This window comes from Gopherus flavomarginatus, chromosome 25 (genome assembly GCF_025201925.1).
Source record: "Gopherus flavomarginatus isolate rGopFla2 chromosome 25, rGopFla2.mat.asm, whole genome shotgun sequence".
Lineage (NCBI taxonomy): Eukaryota > Metazoa > Chordata > Testudines > Testudinidae > Gopherus > Gopherus flavomarginatus.
The window spans coordinates 7,861,170-7,879,064 of record NC_066641.1 but is presented as its reverse complement, the minus strand read 5'-3'; the positions used below and the strand labels follow the sequence as shown (position 1 = coordinate 7,879,064).

At 53.5% G+C, this 17,895-nt stretch overlaps 1 protein-coding gene across 2 annotated transcripts in view; it reads right to left on the bottom strand.

Moving 5' to 3' along the window:
• Positions 1–836: 836 nt before the first annotated feature.
• Positions 837–17,895, bottom strand: part of SLC4A1 (solute carrier family 4 member 1 (Diego blood group)) — a 44,131-nt gene continuing 27,072 nt past the window's right edge. For both annotated transcript variants that reach the window (XM_050934708.1, XM_050934707.1), the window contains 10 exons: positions 17,538–17,738; positions 17,238–17,386; positions 16,260–16,454; positions 11,127–11,279; positions 9,486–9,578; positions 8,436–8,602; positions 7,483–7,736; positions 6,762–6,931; positions 5,685–5,858; positions 837–5,391 (listed from right to left, as the gene is read on the bottom strand). In XM_050934708.1, coding sequence (XP_050790665.1) covers positions 5,311–5,391; positions 5,685–5,858; positions 6,762–6,931; positions 7,483–7,736; positions 8,436–8,602; positions 9,486–9,578; positions 11,127–11,279; positions 16,260–16,454; positions 17,238–17,386; positions 17,538–17,738 — 1,637 coding nt within the window. In that variant the 3' untranslated portion in view covers positions 837–5,310. The remainder of the gene's footprint in view (positions 5,392–5,684; positions 5,859–6,761; positions 6,932–7,482; positions 7,737–8,435; positions 8,603–9,485; positions 9,579–11,126; positions 11,280–16,259; positions 16,455–17,237; positions 17,387–17,537; positions 17,739–17,895) is intronic.

The following is a 17,895-nucleotide window of genomic DNA, read 5'->3' as shown; positions in this document are numbered from 1 at the left end:
ACTCTGAGTCCCATGGAAGTTAGGCATCTAAATACCTTTGAGGGCTGGGCTAAGCATTTCAGGACAGGAACTGTCTCTCACTAACCCCATGTTTATTCTAGGAGCCCTTTACCATGGTAGGGATACCAGCATACTGTATTGGCCAATCTCTCCTAATGCCATGACAGCTATACCAGTAAAACTGTGCTCTGTACGCAGGGTGATCAGATGTCCCGATTTTATAGGGACAGTCCCGACATTTGGGTTTTTTTTTCTTATATAGACGCCTATTACCCCCTACCCCGTCCCAATTTTTCACTCTATCTGTACGGATCTAGTTAAGCCCACCCCACATGAGCAAAACAAGCTAAACTCATAAAACAGCAGATTTGCTGGTACTGCTGCGCTAGCTGACACTGCTCTGTCGGTCAGGGATCACCCCTCTGCACTGAGCTACACTGGCAGAGATCTGTAATGCAGACATAACCTAAGTCTGTGCCCAGTGCCCAGCACAACAGGGCCTTAATCTCATTTGGAGCCTGCAGGTGCTGCTATCAAGTAAATTACATTGTAGTGTAGAAACTCCTACGATGGAGGGTCTGCAGCCCCAGAGACAGAGAGCTGCCAGGATCCCAGGAAGTTAGGAATTAAAGCAGGTGATTATCTTTGTGCAAGTATTAAACTGTTTTATTTCCACAGAATAAGCTCCTTGAGAATGAACTGTTTTTGTTCCTTGTTTTGTACAACACCTAGCCTGATTCCTGGCTGGAGTTTCTAGGAGCTATCGCAATACTGTTAATTTTTATTACAAATAAGAGAACCTGATGGTAAATGCAAAAAATTATTTTTTTTCCAGGTGGTTTTTTCATTCAAATTTATTTTTTATTTTTTTCAAAGCATCATACAGGGGGTGCATTATTTTTAATTTCATGAAAAACAAAAGCACGCAACATTCTGTTTAGTTCTGACATACAGGTGACAAGGCTACAGAATAATCCTAACACAATATAGCTCAGGGTAGGTTTGGTTTGGGCCACACGGGCCAGACAACCATGGTCCCAGTGAGGTACCGTGCAGGCTGGATTCTCACACTAAAGTCAGCTTCGTCATACGGTCCCTTTCTAGCCTCTTTTTTTTTTTTAACAAGGGGAAAAGCCTCCGCTCATGGTCAAATCAATGTTAAATAGACAGAATTCTGTCATGCGCACAGACGCACAATCTCTTTCGCACACGCAAATACATTCCCACACATGATCACCATTTCCTCTCTCTCTCGCTCTCTCCCACAAATGCTGCTCAGTTCCAGATCTGGCTTGCATACTGCCACTGAGACATCTGAGCCAACTGGGCTCACTTGCCACCTTACAGGGGTGTCTAAGTAACTAATTGCCTGTTCAAGAGGCCAAATGTAGAACTGAGAGCACCTTAGTTAAGCTTATCCAGTTTGAAAATCGGACTTACATTTAGATCTCTTGCTACCAGATCCAGGCAACAACAATCCTGCAAAACCCCCTTCCCCACGTGGAAAAGGCTGTAACATGCACGCACTCTAAGCCCTTTAGTGAGTTCCAGTCACATAATTTATTGCTCAGCTCTGGGATCTTTGGGCCTGACTCCGGTTCCAAGTCAGTGTGACTCTAGATTTCAGTGGCATTATATAGGGTGAAGCTGGAGTTACACAGAGCAGAATCAGACCCTTGCTCTCATTCTTTTTTTTAAAGCACAATTCAATTCATGTCCAAGTGTCTCTTTTAAAAAATGTGCCAAAGATCCAGAATTCTTAGCGACTCCAGCATTTAATAAACGAGGTAGGTGGTGCTGCCACATTCGCCTCACACCCTTACTTGTCCCAATGGAGGGGCTTCTCCTCCAAAGAGGACAATCCCCCTACAGGCCATTTGAAAACAAGGGACCTGAGTCTCCATTTCCTTACTCAGTTTTATGCTTACATAGCTCTGCTGACTTCAGCAGTTATTCCCGCTTTAAACCAGAGGAAGGGAGAGGAGTGTCAAGACTGAGAACTATCGGCTGGAGTTTGCAAGGTGCTATCAGTTGCTCAGCATTTTGCATGGCCCAGGCCTATAAAGGAGGCACCATCTGGTTTAAAAAAAAAAAAATCATAGCGGATGTGATCCAACCCCCAGCAAAGTCAATGGAGAGACTCCTATTGGCTTCAATGGGTTTTGGGTCAGGCTCATCATTACTAAAGCACAAATTTCTTCTTTATGTTCCCAATAACCCCGGAGATGATTCTGCCTGAAAGAATTTCCACCACTTATCTCTATTTATGCTCTTTTTTTTTTGTTCTTTTGGTTTGGTTTTTGCATTTCACTCGCTTTTGAGACAATGTGAGTGAAATGCACAAACAGCCAGCTCTTAGTTTAACCTGATTTCTGCTAGTCAATTTCACTTCCTGGTTCTCATGCCCTAGCAACTGGGCTCTGCTGTCAGCTTCTAATCTCACTTGCAGTGGTAAAAATCCAGATCACCTCTATTGATGTCAAAGGAGTTGCTCCAGATTTGTGTTGGTCTAACAGATCAGAATCTGGCTGGGTTGTCACAGCAGGGGAATGTTTCAATGAAAACAAAATGGAATTTTAAAAAGTATATTAATATTAGTTTAAGAACAATAAAGTGGACATGGTGGTCCCTAAATCTGTCTCTACAACTATCCTTTAAAAAAGCCTTTCTAGACTATCAATTGGTACCCCCAACTTTCTGCAAGGGGGATCCTTGCAAGCACGCACATACACCCTTCCTCATCCCCTATCATTCTTTTACAAGGCAGAAGCACAATCAGCATATTTTTAAATACATTTTTAAAAAATAAATTACAAAAATTCTTTATCACTAGTGTAAAAAATTCAGGTCATTTCAGCCACTCATTTTTTTTTCTTCCTTTTTTTGCTTTTTACATAGACTCTAACTACAAAAGCATCACAAAACTCTTTTTTTTAGATCTGTTTTATCACTATTTTCTTAATGCCAAATAGACAAATTTATCCTCTCCCTATTTACATACTGAATTCCCTGGGACAGACGATAAATTAATACAAACAAACGAAAACCAGCTGGGATCCCTGAAGTCAGTGAAGCGCTGATGATTTAGATGTGCTGAAGATCTGGCCTGAAGTTTTTATTCTACACTAACTAAATCATACAAACAAAGGTTGGGAAGCTTGTGATGTTTCCTAGACTGAGGGCCCGGTTCAGACCTGCCTTAGTCAGGTCTGATTGGCAGAGTTACAAGGATGCAAAATTGGAGGGGAGCACTCAAAAACGGGCTCTTAGCACACTGAAGGTCTTGACTCTGGGCGAGATGCTGAGAAAGGGCAGAGCAGGTGCATTGCTCTGCAGAGCTGGAAAAGGATCTGAACATGGGCTGGATCCCGTAAGGTGCTGAGCACCCTTGACTCACACTGTGCTTGTTGAAGGCTTTGAGCCCTTCTTGGGATGTCCCACCCACATCACTGTGCAGATGATTTTGCTGCAGTAAGAAAAAGCAGCACCCGTGTCAGGTTATATTAGGGATCCAATCCAGCGCTGGTGTAAGTGAACATGACTTTAGCGGGGCTCAGCGGCAGCTGCACCTGCTTACACCCCACAGCACTTGGCCCAAGGTCAGCGATGTTATATTGTGTTAGTCAGACGGAGCCACATTCTGGGGGAATTGAACACAGCTTAGTAACATGGCAGCATGGGCCAGACTAAGGATTCAGCATCTGCCTGGAGCTAGCGGTAGCTTCCCTTCCCTTCCCTGGGAGATCTATGGGACCTGGGGGTGAGGACATTGGAGCACCTGGGACTGGCCTCATGATTTAAACCCAGCCCTACACTGACTGCAAAGAGGTTCATTAAAGTAACTTGTTATAGGAGCTAATTACATGTCATCCATGATGACAGTGCAGAATTTTAACTCCCATCGCTCTTGTCCGGAGCTGGATACGGTGCCAGCCACAGCCGCACTTTGCCTGCACGCAGGGGATCCCAGGGCCATCAGCGAATGCTTTGACCCCCTCCAGTAACAATTATTTTCAGTCCTGGCTGCACAGTGAGCCCCGAACCAGAGGAGCCCGGTTCAGTTCCCAAGCAAGTGCCCCCGAAGCCATGGAAATGAGTATAAAGGAGGATTATGAACAGCACTCTGAGTCTAGCGCTCTGTCCTGCCTGAGAAGAGTCCTCAGATCAGTTAGCACCAAAGTTTGCCCGGGAAAGGGCTTGGAAGCTGGTGGGAGGGAAGGTCGGGGAGGATTCACCCCAGTCTCAGGCTCCTGGGCAAAACCTGCCTGACTTCCCCTCTCACCCATTCTCGCCTTCCCTGTGCAGAAGGCTGTAGGATGGATCCCAGGATCACTTGGTTAGCCCCATCCCTCCACCGTGACAACCTGGATTCTGTTAGCCCGAAGCCACCCGGATCGATGGGCACCAGCGATGTCTGTGATGCTGGTGATTCTCCCACGTCCCTGGCAAGCTTTTTCCTTCCCATAAGCACTGGTACCTCGTGCTGCCTCAGTTCCATGGTCTCAAGGCGATTCTAAAGGCTTTTCATCACTTGCCTTCTTCCTTGGTCTCTTTTGGAGCCTCCTTCTTCATCTGGGAGGAGAAGCAGCCCTTCCTAGCCATCTCCTCCTGCTCTGGCTGAGTGGTCCCAGCTTTGCTGTGTATGCCCTGGGCTACATACACCAGCACCAGGGTCTGCAAAGAGCCCTGCCAGTGGGATTAACTCTTCAGTGGTCTGTAAAAAAAATAATCTGGCAGGATCTCATTACTACCCAGGAGCTGAGGCAAAGGGGAGCACCAGACCACTTGCACGGCCGGGTGAGCAGATAAGAACCAAGATTCCCTCTTCCCCAGAGAGTCGGTGCTTTATCCCAGCTGGTGGATACAACTGATCAAGCCATAAAAAGAAAACAAAACAAAAAAAGAAATATATTCCTGGGTTACTTAGCTGCAGAACCAGTGCTGAGTGGAGTCCACATGTCAGGTTCCCGTCTCTAACAGTCTGGATGCAGCTTGGAAGCATGATTTGTCCTCAAGGTCTGGTTTTGGAGTCTTGTCAAGTTGCTTTGTGGTCCTACAGAATCTGAAGCAGATCTAATGCGCAAGTATAGCTACATAGATTCCTTGGCGCGTGTGTGTGTGTGTGTGTGTGTGTGTGTGTGTGTGTGTGTATGTGCCCACATGCATGTGTGCTTGTGCATACAGTACACACACACACACACCCAAACACACATACACCCTCATTTCTTTGAACCCAGACTCTGGGCTCTCTGAAAAGCCTGGGAAAGGAATCCTCTGTTCCTTATATGGAGGACACAAAGCAGCAGGTGCTCAGATCGGCATCTGCACTTCATGGTACACATCACGGCCTTCTGTCTCATCGAAGGTCACGTTGGCATCTTCTGCGTCCAGCTGGAAGGAAGCAAGGATACCATTAGGGCTCTCGTGGGATGGGGGATAGGACGGAGAGAACCAGGAAGACCTAACAGCCTGCCCAGTTGTGTGGCTATCTTCTCAGGGCATGGCAATGGGACTCACATCTTGGGTGCAGGAGAATGGGAATGGAAGATTAAGTGCTGTCCAGAAAGGAATTGGGATGCGCCCTCCTCTCTGATGATTCTCTATCAGGGAGTTGCTCCCCACCCCCATGTCCTCCCTTTCCCCCTTGGAGCAAAGGCTTGGGGTGCAGGCCAATGGATACCTACACACTTGAGTTCAATGTCACTGAAGATCTTGGGGAGCAGAAAGCGACGCAGGGGCACCGTCAAGATGAGGACGAAAGGCAACGCCAAGGATGCCGGGGTGGACTTCACCGCCCACAGCGTGGCCAGGCACACGATCTGGGTGAGCGTGAAGATGTGCATCCGCCAGGTCTTGACCTTAAAGGCAAAAGCCGGGGAGAGTCAGAACTGCCCCAGTGGCCCTCACCCCTGAGACAGCACCCACCCCCCACATACTTGGGCAGAGCCGCGACCCACTTGATGCACAGGACCCCACGAACCAGCAGGAGAGTCTAGCACCAGGGGCAAGCACCTCCCCTCTGTGCATGCCCCACACTCAAGAGCTATGCCCTGGAGAGGAATGGGGTGTCTCCCTGCTGCTCCCCAGACCTGGGGAAGTGGGGGGCATCTGCAGCCTGGGACTGGGGAGGTGAGGGTCTCTGGGGACAGGAGGAGAGGGGAAGGGTTTCCGTGCGGGTGATCTGGAAAGGGAGGTCCCAAGTGGGAGAGGGAGGATCTTTCCTCCTTTCAGATAAGGCGGTGCTGTGATCCCAGCAGCAGGCCTCGAGGCTGGCCTTGCCAATGCACCGCCCCCTACCGCACTGTAAGTTAGTGCACAAGGGGCTGGCTCAGATCATGCCCCCTTACGCTCAATTTTCAAACAGGAAGCAGCCACAGCCAGCCCCTGCAACACTTCTCCAGCTGCCAGGCCCTGTGTGGGGAGCTAGGTTCCGTCGGGCCCTGTGGCCCCTGCTGGTTCAGGACTCAGAAGGGATCCAGGCACAGTTTGTTATGGCTTGTTAGGAACCCCCAAGCCCTGGGGCCTCCTGGGAAATTTTCCCTGTAGCCCCATAAGCCTGCAGAGCTGCAACCAAATATGAGCTCAGGGCAAAACAGGCCAGAGCGGTGCGGCACCGACACCCCTCTTGCCTGCAATGCACTTGAGAGTGGAAAGCGTGGGAGGACCTGTCCCCGCCACCCTTAGCTGGGAGAGCCTGTCCCCACCCCACCCAGCCAAGGAAACCCCCCTCACAATGAAGGAGAGAGGAGCAGCGCCCTCACCCGTTTGACGTAGGGCTCTTCAGGGTGGTACTTGGGTGGCATCAGTAGGAGGAGGATGCGGTCGTAGAGCTGGATCCCGTTCAAGGAGGTGACCCCCATGTAGAGGAAGATCCCGAAGAGCACAGCCAGCGGGATCAGCTTCAGGACGGGCTCCATGAGGATCGAGAGACCTGACGGGGAGAGAGGCATCCCTGTGAGAACGGAGTGGCCTAGGAACGTCAGCTTGGCTGGAGGGTGAGCCCTCCCTTCACGGGCCAGCTCCAGAGCTGCTGAGAGCCCAGGCCGGGCCTCAGGGCCAGCACCGGCCCAGCATTCCTCTGCATTGTCCCGTTTCTCACGTTCGTAGGGAAAAGTCCCAAGAGAAGCCTTGTAAGCCACAGAAGAGGCTGCAGGAAAGCAAGTCTTCTTTGCCCCCCCAGCATCACCCTCATCCCTGTCCTGGCAAGTTCTCGCCGCAGCCAGTCCGTCCTTGGCTGCTTGCTTGAGAGGGAGGCCATCCATAGCTGTAGTTTTTGCTCTGCAGATGCTGGTCCTGCTAGGAACTGGGCCACGACCCATTGGAAACCATCTCCGCAAACACAGCCGTGCTCACCGCCCACAGGGGCTGAATCTGAACAAGCCACCTAGCGGGGCTGTGCTCCATTATCCTATTCCCAGCCCTCTTGAGCCATCCAGGCTGCTGGGATGGTGCCCTCCTGAATGCCCGTTTAGAAGGACTCACCTACAAGGATGGACACCAGGAGCCCACTGATCCTCTGCTCCTTGACCTCCTGGACTTGGGCCTTCTCCCCGGGGGTGGTGGTCTTGACCATCACCGTCAGGGCATTGGCGTGACTGATGGTCCTCACCGTGGTGGCACTGAGCCAGGGCATGCCAAAGAGCGCGGCGATGCCTCCCATGCCGACAATCAGCAGCAGGTCCAGATGGAAGCCCGAGCCCTTCACCAGCTTCCTCTCGGGCTTGCTCACAATCAGCCTGGGGGAGAGGGTGAAATAGCATCCGCTGTAATCCAAGGACTGGGCCCATCTGTCCTTCCTCCCTCTGCCAGCCTCCCTGCTCTCACCTCCCCCTGAAGCAGCAGAAGAGAGGACAACCCTTCCTATCCTCAGATCTGCAGAGGGATGGAGCCCCCACGGTCTCTTCAGCAGCCCCCATGGGCTCTTCTCTTTCTTTTCTTCTGCCGCTCCATCCCTTCTTTTCTTCCTCTTTCCTATCCCTTCCTTCTCTCCCTTTTACTTGCTCTGTAGTGTCTCCATCTCTCCACCACTCCTGTTCACAGCCTCAATCTCCAGGTCTCTCTATCCCTCTCCCCCCACTCCAGTCCCTTATGTCAGAGTTTCTCAACCTTTTTTTTTTTCTGAGGCCCTCCCCCAACACGCTATAAAAACTCCACAGCACGCCTGTGCCACAACAACTGGCTTTCTGCATATAAAATCCAGAGCCAGCTTAGGGCAGTTGCAAGCAGGACAGTTGCCCAGGGCTCCACGCCACAGGGGACCCCACAAAGCTAAGTTGCTCAGGCTTCGGCTTCAGCCCTGGATGGCAGGACTTGGGGGCACCAGGCTTCAGCCCCATGTGGTCGGGCTTCAGCTTTCTGCTTTTGGGCCCAAAAAATCTAATGCCAGAGCTGCTTGGCGGACCCCCTGGGACTCTGGCTGAGAACCACGGCCTTACGTTGTGATCTGCGACTCCAGGAAAATGAGGATAAAGACCAAGAGGGCAGGAAGGGCAGCACCAAACATCATCCAGATTGGGAAGTCTCTGTTTGTCCCCAGTGGATGGATGAACCATCCCCGGGCAGTTGTATTGGAGACCTCGAGGCCTTCAGGAACGCTAAGTTTCTGGAAGAGAGACGGAGAGAGATGAATGATCCAAATGCCCGAATCCGGAGCCAGGCAGTGGCAGAAGGGACAGAGCACCTGGGAGTCTGCAGCAGAGGGTGAACTTGGGCACAGCGCCCTGAGAGGTCACCAGCATGGAGGGCTCCGAAGTGGAGACTTCTCTAATGCCTTTCATCTGAGGACCAAAATGCACCCTGTGGAGCAGTTAATTAATGCAACCTCATTAGCTCTGCCCTTGGAGATTGGTACCAAGAGGTGAAATGACTCACCGATGATCACATGGCCAGTTGGCGGCAGGCATAGGAATAGAACCCAGAAATCCTCACTCCCAGTCCCCTGCTGTAGCCATGAGGGCCTGGTCTGCACTAAAAATTTAGGTCAGCATAGATCTGTCAGTTAAGGGCTTGAAAAATCTACCACCACCACCCCCGAGCACTGTAGCTATGTTGACCTACGCAGACACAGCAAGGTTGACAGAAAACTGCTTCTGTCGATCTACCTATCATTGTTCAGGGAGGTGTTGTTCCCACGGCACTGGAGAAAACCCTTCTGTTCCTGTAGGCTGTGTCTACACAACGGGGTTATCCCAGCATATCGGCGGTGCTGGAGCTATGCTGGTATAGCCCCCCCTCCATCATACTCCTTTCTCAGACACAGGCTTAGAAGCCAGGATTCCTGAGGGCCAGTCTCCTGCTCTAACCACTAGCCCGCACCCTGTCCACCGTCAGTGAAGTCCGCAAAGTGGATGGAAGGAGCGACACATCCAGATGTGAGATTGTGAGCATTCTCAGGCCAATACTGACCACTCACGCCGAGTCTTGCCCTTGTAAAAAGCCATGGCCTCATGCATCGGTGCACCCGTCCCCCTTCTCCGCTCCCTCACCTGGGTGTCTGTGGTGTCCTTGATGAAGAAGTCAGCCAGCGCCATGATGAAGATGGAAATGGGGACCCCAAAGTCACCAATCACACGCCGGAGCTAGGGAAAAACAGCCATGTGAATCCAACAACCACCACGTCGCTGCTGGGGACAGGGGCTGGAATACAGGGCATTTCACCTCTGGGGGGCACTGGTTTCAATCTGGCCCCAGGTGTGGGGAGACTGGCTTGCCCAGGGGGGCCTAGGAGATGGTACGCAGGGCTTCTCACTTCCTTGAGACTAATCTGGGAGCAGTTCAAGGGGGCTGGCTGGCTCACAGTGGGTTTAGGAATGGGTCTTGGGGGGCTTTTGCCCGTAGATTCAGACCAAGTTGATGAGCTGGTGGCACTAGGGAATGGAATAATGAGCCTTTCATCTGGAGGTCAGGGGTTCAGATCTGATAAATCCTCCTTTGCCTGCACCTGTCTGGTGGGGGACCCTGGCGGCTGCCATCCAAGCCCTGGCTATGACTTGTGGGAAGGCAGCCTGCATGTCCCTGCTGATGAAAGCCAGGCAGGAGGGAAGTACTCCGTGTGAGAGGGGTCTGTGAGTGGAGTCCCTCAGGAAGGAGATCAGAGAGCTCCAGGAGGAGGCGGCTTGTCTACATAGCATCCAGGAGCATGAGGACCATGGAGATGTCTGGGATGGAGGATGCTGGCCAGTTTCAGATGAGTGCAGAAGCACCAGAAGAGGGAGAGGAACTGGCTGCTCTGGGAGAGGGAGACAGAGACTGGCTGTTCTCGGGTATGAGGCAGTGCACCACCTCCCACCCAGGTCCTTCGCCCGTCGAGGTGAAGAATCAGCCCATGCTGTACTGCGACGGGAGGCGAGGAGTAGACCCCATGGGCAGAGGAGGAGCCATTCACCCCCCAGGCTCCAAGGGGAGTGGACGCATCCATCTGCAGACCTGACCCAGGGCCTCTGTGAACTTTTAAGCATCTCTGGCGGCTGTCCGGCAGCCTGGGTGAAATGGGCGTGGTGGGTCTCAGAGCCGTGCCCTGAACCCAGGACATACCCTAGCTCAGCTTCCTGGCTGGCAGGCTGAGCAGAGAGGCTGAGGACTGAATGGGGCCTGGGCTGCGACTCATGGGTGGAGGATACAGACAGACCCCCTGGAGATTGCCATGGAAATGCACGGCTGGGGATGCCCGCAGGTGGCGAGCTGGCCTGGCTGCAGTGAATACGATCTCCCCAGCAGCATGGCTGCACTAGGGAGAGACCTGACATCACCGATGCCCATCTCCTGACCACAAAGGCTCCATGCCACTTTAAACCCAAACCAGCATGGTTAGTCCCAAATCCTGCCTCCTCCCAAGCTGCTGGGCTGGACACAGCACGGCAGGGACTCTGGGGCAAGGGAGGGATCCTTCCCGTCTGGTGATGGAGTCTCTCTGCAAACCAACACTAGAAGTGCAGAGGGGGGGGCATCAGGTGTAACCCACTCCTCAGGTTAAAAAGTCCCAGCTGTGGCCTTGGCCTTGGCCTTCAGGCCAAGTCTCAGTGACTTTTAGCACTGGCAGTCCCAGGTTCCAGCCCCACAGCTGGCCAATGGGTGTGGTTGGGGCTCCCCCAGGGGCCGTATGAAGGAGCCACGGCAGGAGGCCCCACCTTGCCAGGGAAGAAGGCGCTGTTCTTGAACTTGCGCAGGAAGAAGGCGATGAAGAAAGTGCCGGCCATGAGGACCAGGGAGAGCAGGGCTGTGTTGGGTTTCGGTTCGTCGGTCGACCCGTAAGTCTTCCGCAGGGGGTGCTTCTTGAAGATCTGTGGAGGCAGCAGGCGGGTCAGGGAGGCAGGATGGAGAGCAGGTGGCAATAGCAGGATAGCCCAGAGTCCATTTGTCTAGAGGCCCCCCCCACCCCGAGCCCTGCTCCCCCTTCAGCCCATCCATAGGGGCAGCGGCAGCCTCCCCTTCCGGGGCTCTGTGCCAACAGCATCTTCCTCACTGCCAGGAAAGGGCATGGGAGTATCAGTGCCACCCAGTGGCGGCGTTGGGTTATTCTCAGGTCATGAGCCTTTTGGGGCATAAACCCCAGCCCCTCTTTCCTGCCTAGATCAGACACTGTCAGCACCCCGACTTCTGAGCATCCCCGGGGGATGGCTCACAGGCTCCAAGTTCTCTTGATCCCTGTGGGATTGCGATGCAGGGGAGGGGAGCTGTTCCAGACAGTCAGAGGGTGTGGGAAGGGCTTGACGGGGTAAAGAAGGGGAAGTGAAATCCCAAAGGAAGAGGCATGAGAGAGATTGGACTCTCCCTGCTTGACCTGCTTTCGCTGCCCCAGTGTCAGGGATGAGACCCCGCAGCCGCCGAGGAGACAGGAGGCTGTTATGGTATGGGGGTGGGGAGGGGACTCCAAGCAGAGGGAAGGTTTAGAGTGGGGTCCCATTCCCACGCCTCCCCTGCACCTGCCACCCCGGCTCCCTCTCCCCCACCCCAGCCCTTTCCAGGGTTTTATTCCAGAAGCCCATTCCTCCCCCAGCGTTAAAGGAGCCCAATAGAGCAGAGCAGAGCGTGGCTCAGGGCCCAGCTGCACTGTCCCGGGTTCAGTGCTGCTGCTGGCGTCCCCTATACCTCTCGTGGGCTGGCCATCTGCCAGCTGGCTGCGTTCTGTGAGCCGTGCCTGAACGCAGCACGAGCAGTTGCAGACAGCATCAGACTTAGGAGGAAAAATCAAATGCCCAGCTGGGGTTTCCAAATAATCCTCCTCCTCCAAATGCTGTTGAAATTCAACTGGAGTTGGGCACCTAACTTCCCTGGGCCCATCGAAAATCCCAGCTGTTACGTTCACTGGGCATAGCTAAACGGTGACCAAGAGCGGGGGCTTAATACCTGTCTCCGTGCACCTGCAGGGCCAGAACGCACGGCAGGGAGGGGCTGGTGGGGATAGGGGGTAACTAGGAAGGGTGAGGTGAAACTGAGCAACTTTACCAGGAAACCCTTCCTGACAGCGAGCTCCCTAAGTCCCTGGAATTGCAACCCTCTGGGGAAGTGGGCGAGCCCCATTGTGTGGGCTGATTAAAGCCAGCCCTGGAGAATGCAGGGCCAGAGATAATCCTGTCCCAGTAAGGAGGGTGACCTAGCTGTGTCCCTCTCCCGTCTGTAGGGCGCTGTGATGCACAGCTGCATTGTGCTGCTGCTTGTGTCTTAGGAGCACTCCTCTCGGGTATCTGATGTAGGAGCCCTGCTCCTGCAGGAGGGACAGGCCTGTCAGGGTATGGGCCATGGGAACGCCGAGGGAAGGGCAGCAGCTGGCAGCGTGGAAGGATGGAAAAGGGGCGTTATCTTTAACATCAATATCCTTCTTGTTTCTTTTGAAACAAAGCTCCAGTGAGTGGGAAACCAAAGGGGGCAGCTGATGGCTGTGAGTCAGCCCATGTGTGGGTTTGTGTGCATCACTGTGTGTCCATGTGCTCTGTGTGTGTCTCCGTGTGTGTGATTGAGACTGTGCCCATCTGACTGACTGAGAGTGGTGGGTGTCTGTGTGTGTCCATGTGCTCTGTGTGTGTCTCTGTGTGTGTGATTGAGACTGTGCCCATCTGACTGACTGAGAGTGGTGGGTGTCTGTGTGTGTCCATGTGCTCTGTGTGTGTCTCTCTGTGTGTCCAGGTGATGTGTGTGTGTGTCTGTGTGTGTCCGTGTGTTGTGTGACTGTGCCCATCTGAGTGTCTGAGAGTGGTGGGTATCTGTTTGATTTGTCTCTGTGTGTCCAGATGATGTGTGTGTGTCTATGTGTCCAGGTGATGTGTGTGTGTGCGTGCACACACGTGTGTTGTGTGACTGTGACTGTGCCCATCTGACTGTCTGAGCGTGGTGAGTATCTGCGTGATTTGTCTGTGTGTCTATGTGCTCTGTGTGTGTCTCTATTTGTCCAGGTGATGTGTGTGTGTCCATGTGTTCTATGACTGTGTCCATCTGTCTCTGAGTTGTGCAATTTCTCTGTGTGGTATGTGTATGTGTAAATGTGAAAAGAGCCTCCTATCTGGGAATCAGCCATGGTCTCAGGGGGCATGCAACAAGGACAAGCTGCCACAGCTGGCTCCCTCTCTTCCCCTGCCCGCTGCGGTTTCCAGCCATCGCCGGCTTTGCCCAAACAGACCGAGAAGCCTGATCTCAGGCCCGTCGGCCGTGCAGAACCAGCTGCTGTGGGGTGGGAAGTTCCGAGACCTTGGGGCACTTGGCTGCTCTGGAGCCCCAATAAATTCCTGGTCAAAGGGGGTCTCCCACAGCATAAACGGGAGCTGGGGTTTATACGTTGCAGCCTAGAACTAGCATCCCTGGGAGAAACCAAGGCACAGAATGGCGGCGGAGGAGCTTATCAGATGGGCTCCATCTCCATCTCTCGCCTAGTTCCCCCTCTTGTTGTATCTTTCTCTCTCCCTCATTCGCTCTCTGTTGCTCTCTCTCTCTCTGGGTTTCTATGGAAACCGTATCTATGTGACCTCACTTCCTGTGATGAAATTATTTTTTTGAACGGGTCAGTAAAATGTGGCGAAGATGCCAGCAAAGCTTCATAGATTATCAGGGTTGGAAGGGACCTCAGGAGATCATCTAGTCCAGCCCCCTGCTCAAAGCAGGGCCAATTCCCAACTAAATCATCCAGGTGCAGGGTTTCAAAAAGGGCTTCTCTAGAGCAGGAAAACAAGCGGTCACTTAGCGCCTGCAGCCGGCAAGGACCGTCCCAGTTAACGACGTGACCGAGAGGCTAGGTGATCACAGCCAGCTAACGTGGTTAAACATGACTAGCACTGTCTACACAAGGCAGTAAGCTGTTTTGGTGATGACGTGTTAGCTGGCATGCAAAAAAAGCCCCTGACTACATGCAAATACCAGGCAACCATAAGCATATATGCTGCACAGACAATACCAGCATGCCGGTCGGTTACACACCCATATGCCCAGACCTTATACATGAATGCATTACATACTCACGCATGCAATCTGCAAACACATTATACACATACCCACAGCCATGTTGTAGCCACACAGTCACATCCGGGTCTGTTACACATCCCTAGAGACGTGCGCATCCCTCCACCCACCCACCCATAGACAGACCCAGCAATCACAAGTAATCCTGTCCACCAACACAATTGTTACAAGGAGGAGGGAGAAGAATTGTTCTTCTTAACCTCTCAAGATAGGACAAGAAGCAATGGGCTTAAACTGCAGCAAGGACAGTTTAGGTTGGACATCAGGAAAAATTTCCTAACTGTCAGGGTGGTTAAGCACTGGAATAAATTGCCTAGGGAGGTTGTGGAATCTCCATCACTGGGGATTTTTAAGAGCAGGTTAGACAAACACTGTCAGAGATGGTCTAGATATTACTATGTCATAGACCCAGGCCAGCTGGGAACAGCAGAGTAGTAGAAGGGAGATGTACTGGCCACTGGATAAGCAGTTTTCTGTTCCCTGAGTGACCACAGCAGGGGCTGCTCCAGGCTAATGAGAACACCTGACTCCAATTAACCTGCTAAGAGTTAGGTGAGGCTGTTATGCACCTGACTCAAAGTAAGGCCTATAAAAGGGCTCACTCCAAGGGGGTGGGTGGGTGTGTGTGAGTGTGTGTGTGAGAGAGAGAGAGAGAGAGAGACAGACAGACAGACAGACAGACAGACACACACACACACACACACACACAGACGGGGTCAAGAGGTGTGCAAGAAGCTGAGAGTGAGCAGGGATACTGCTGGAGGACTGAGGAGTGCAAGCGTTAGACATCAGGAGGAAGGTCCAGTGGTGAGGACAAAGAAGGTGTTGGGAGGAGGCCATGGGGAAGTAGCCCAGGGAGTTGTCACTGTTGCACAGCTGTACTAGGAGGCACTCTAGACATCTGTAGTCTGCAGGGCCTTGGGTTGGAACCCAGGGTAGAGGGTGGGCCCAGGTTCCTCCCAACTCCTGATCAAACACAGGAGTAATTGACTTGGACTGTGGCTTCTACCAGAGGGGAAGGTCTCTGGGCTGTTTCTCGACCCATAGGGTGAATCTGTGAGGTGAGCAAATCTGCCAATAAGCGCAGGACCCACCAAGGTAGAGGAAGAACTTTGTCACAACTTAGGCCTTCCCTGGATGCAGGGGACTGGACTAGATGACCTCTCGAGGTCCCTTCCAGTCCTACGATGCTATGAATTATATCCATGCATGTGTGTAACTCCACCCCAAATCACACAACCATGCACCCCACCCCATATTTCATATGTGCACAATTGGCCATTCACCTATGCACTAGTGCAAAACTGCAACAGCTTCTGAACACACCTGCAATCACATATGGCTTATGTGCGCACACACACACACGACACATGCAGACATTCCCCAACCCCACCTGAACTCACTTGTGTGGACCCTATTGCCAACACAAGCTCCTTACCCACCCAGTCTCATGCTCATACACACACATGTGCAATGAATGTAAACATCATCTCCTATCTCATGCACTAGTTGTGCATATTGCCAGATGCACATCACCCATGTGACACACAGATGCAAATAACTCTGGGGAAAATGGTGCCCAGCTCTGGGAGCAATGAGAAGGGGGGCAGAGATGGCATAGCCCAATGGAGCAACCTGCCACCAGGCTGGGGATGGACACAGCGGACAAGGGGACTCAACCCACTCAGGAGACCCACTCTGGGCAGATCAGATACCAGCAGGATCTGCCTCTTGGGCAACCTGCGACTAGCTTGCGACAGCAATAAAGCCTCTTTGAACTCAGCTGCGGTGTGGTCTCCCTGCCCCGCCATTACCGTGATGAGCTTGGCGAAGGTCTCGTAGATGAAGATGAGGGAGATGAGGATGGAGAAGATCTCCTGGGTGTAGCGGGAAATGTAGCGCACCAGGAAGCTGCCCTCGAAGGCCACCACCAGCAGCACCAGGAGGATGAGCCAGAAGCCAATCCAGACCCGGCCCACAATGTACTCCATGCCGTAGTTCTCACAGAACTGGGGGCGGGGGGAAAGGGGGAAGCAAAGCAGGCCTTGAGTCCCCTGGGGTCCTTTTCCTTCCCCTCCCATGGCCCCCCGCAGGCCTCATCTCTGCTTCTACCTGAGACCAGACAGGGCCCAGGCCCACCAACCCTGCCCCCATAAAACCCTCCACACCCTTCTTCCCAACCCCGATCCCCAAGAGACTCTGTCCCCCCTGCCCCTTCACCCCAGCTCCTGCTAGCAGCCCAGCTCAGCCTGGACAGACCAGTCCCCCCTGTGCATTCTCCCCACCAACACCCCACCCCATGCCCTCCTGCCATCCAGCCTGGGACCCTGCAGCTCCATCGACCTCGGCTTGGCCTCCTTCCCAATGTCTGGGGATGATGTGGCCCCGGGAGCACGGCCATGGTCACTGCTGGGCTTTGCTTTGTATATGGGCTCATGGCTCCGGTGGTGCTGGGGATGGGGGCTGCCCCAGAGAGGGAGGGGCAGTGCCTCCTGCTGGAAAGGATGGGTTTGTGCTCCGTCAGGCTGGAGTGAGCGTCAGGCAGGGGGAGCGGGTATGAAGGTGGGAGGTGGATTCACGGGTCACCCACTCCCCAGGCGCTGGGGAGCAGGTCTCTGGGAAGGTCTCTGCCACAGGGGACGGGCTGTGTAAGGCAGCTGGAGGGACCTCATGGGGGGGGAGAGCTGGACCTGCCACACCTTTCCCTGCAAAGCCATATGGAGGATCAAAATGCGGGGAGGCAGGGGCAGAGGAGCACATGCAGGGCTAAAGGAGGCAACCAGGGCATCTACCTTAAAAAAGGCTTCTTCAAAGACGAGCAGGGGACCCGAAAAGCCGACCACCAGCAGGGGCTGAGCGCCGAGGAGGCAGAAGATGATGCCCTGCGCAGCTGTGGAGATCAGCAGCTCCGAGACCCCTATCAGGTTGCTTGTCTTTTCCCCTAGAAACAACAGCCCAAGTCAGCAGAGAGGGATGGGGACCCTGACCCCACCGGGGCACTCTCCAGAGGGGGCCTGGGGCTGCCTGATGGGGCAGGGGCCCCAGGGAGCCATCCTGATTCCCTGAGGGGCCCACAGCTGGGTCCCACTTACCCAGCAGGCCCCCAAAGGTGATGGCGGGAGAGAGGGCTGCGAAATAAATGAAGATGACGGCTGCCAGGCACTGGGCATTGAGGGCATCCTTGATGTCGCTGAGGTATTTTGGGTAGCGGCGCTTGATGTCCCGCACCAGGCCCCCGAAGGGCCAGCCGGTCCGCCGCAGGGGGTCGTCGTCCTCCTCCTCGTGGTCCTTTCCTGCCAGGAGACAAAGGCATCAGTGGCCAGGTTGGGGTGGGGAGGTAACACCTGGAGTGAGGGGGAAATTCAGCCTCGGTCTTCACTCTCTCCTGGGCTTCCCCCAGTGAGCCCCCAAACGTGACCCACCATTGGGCTGAGAGGGGGTGTTGGTCCC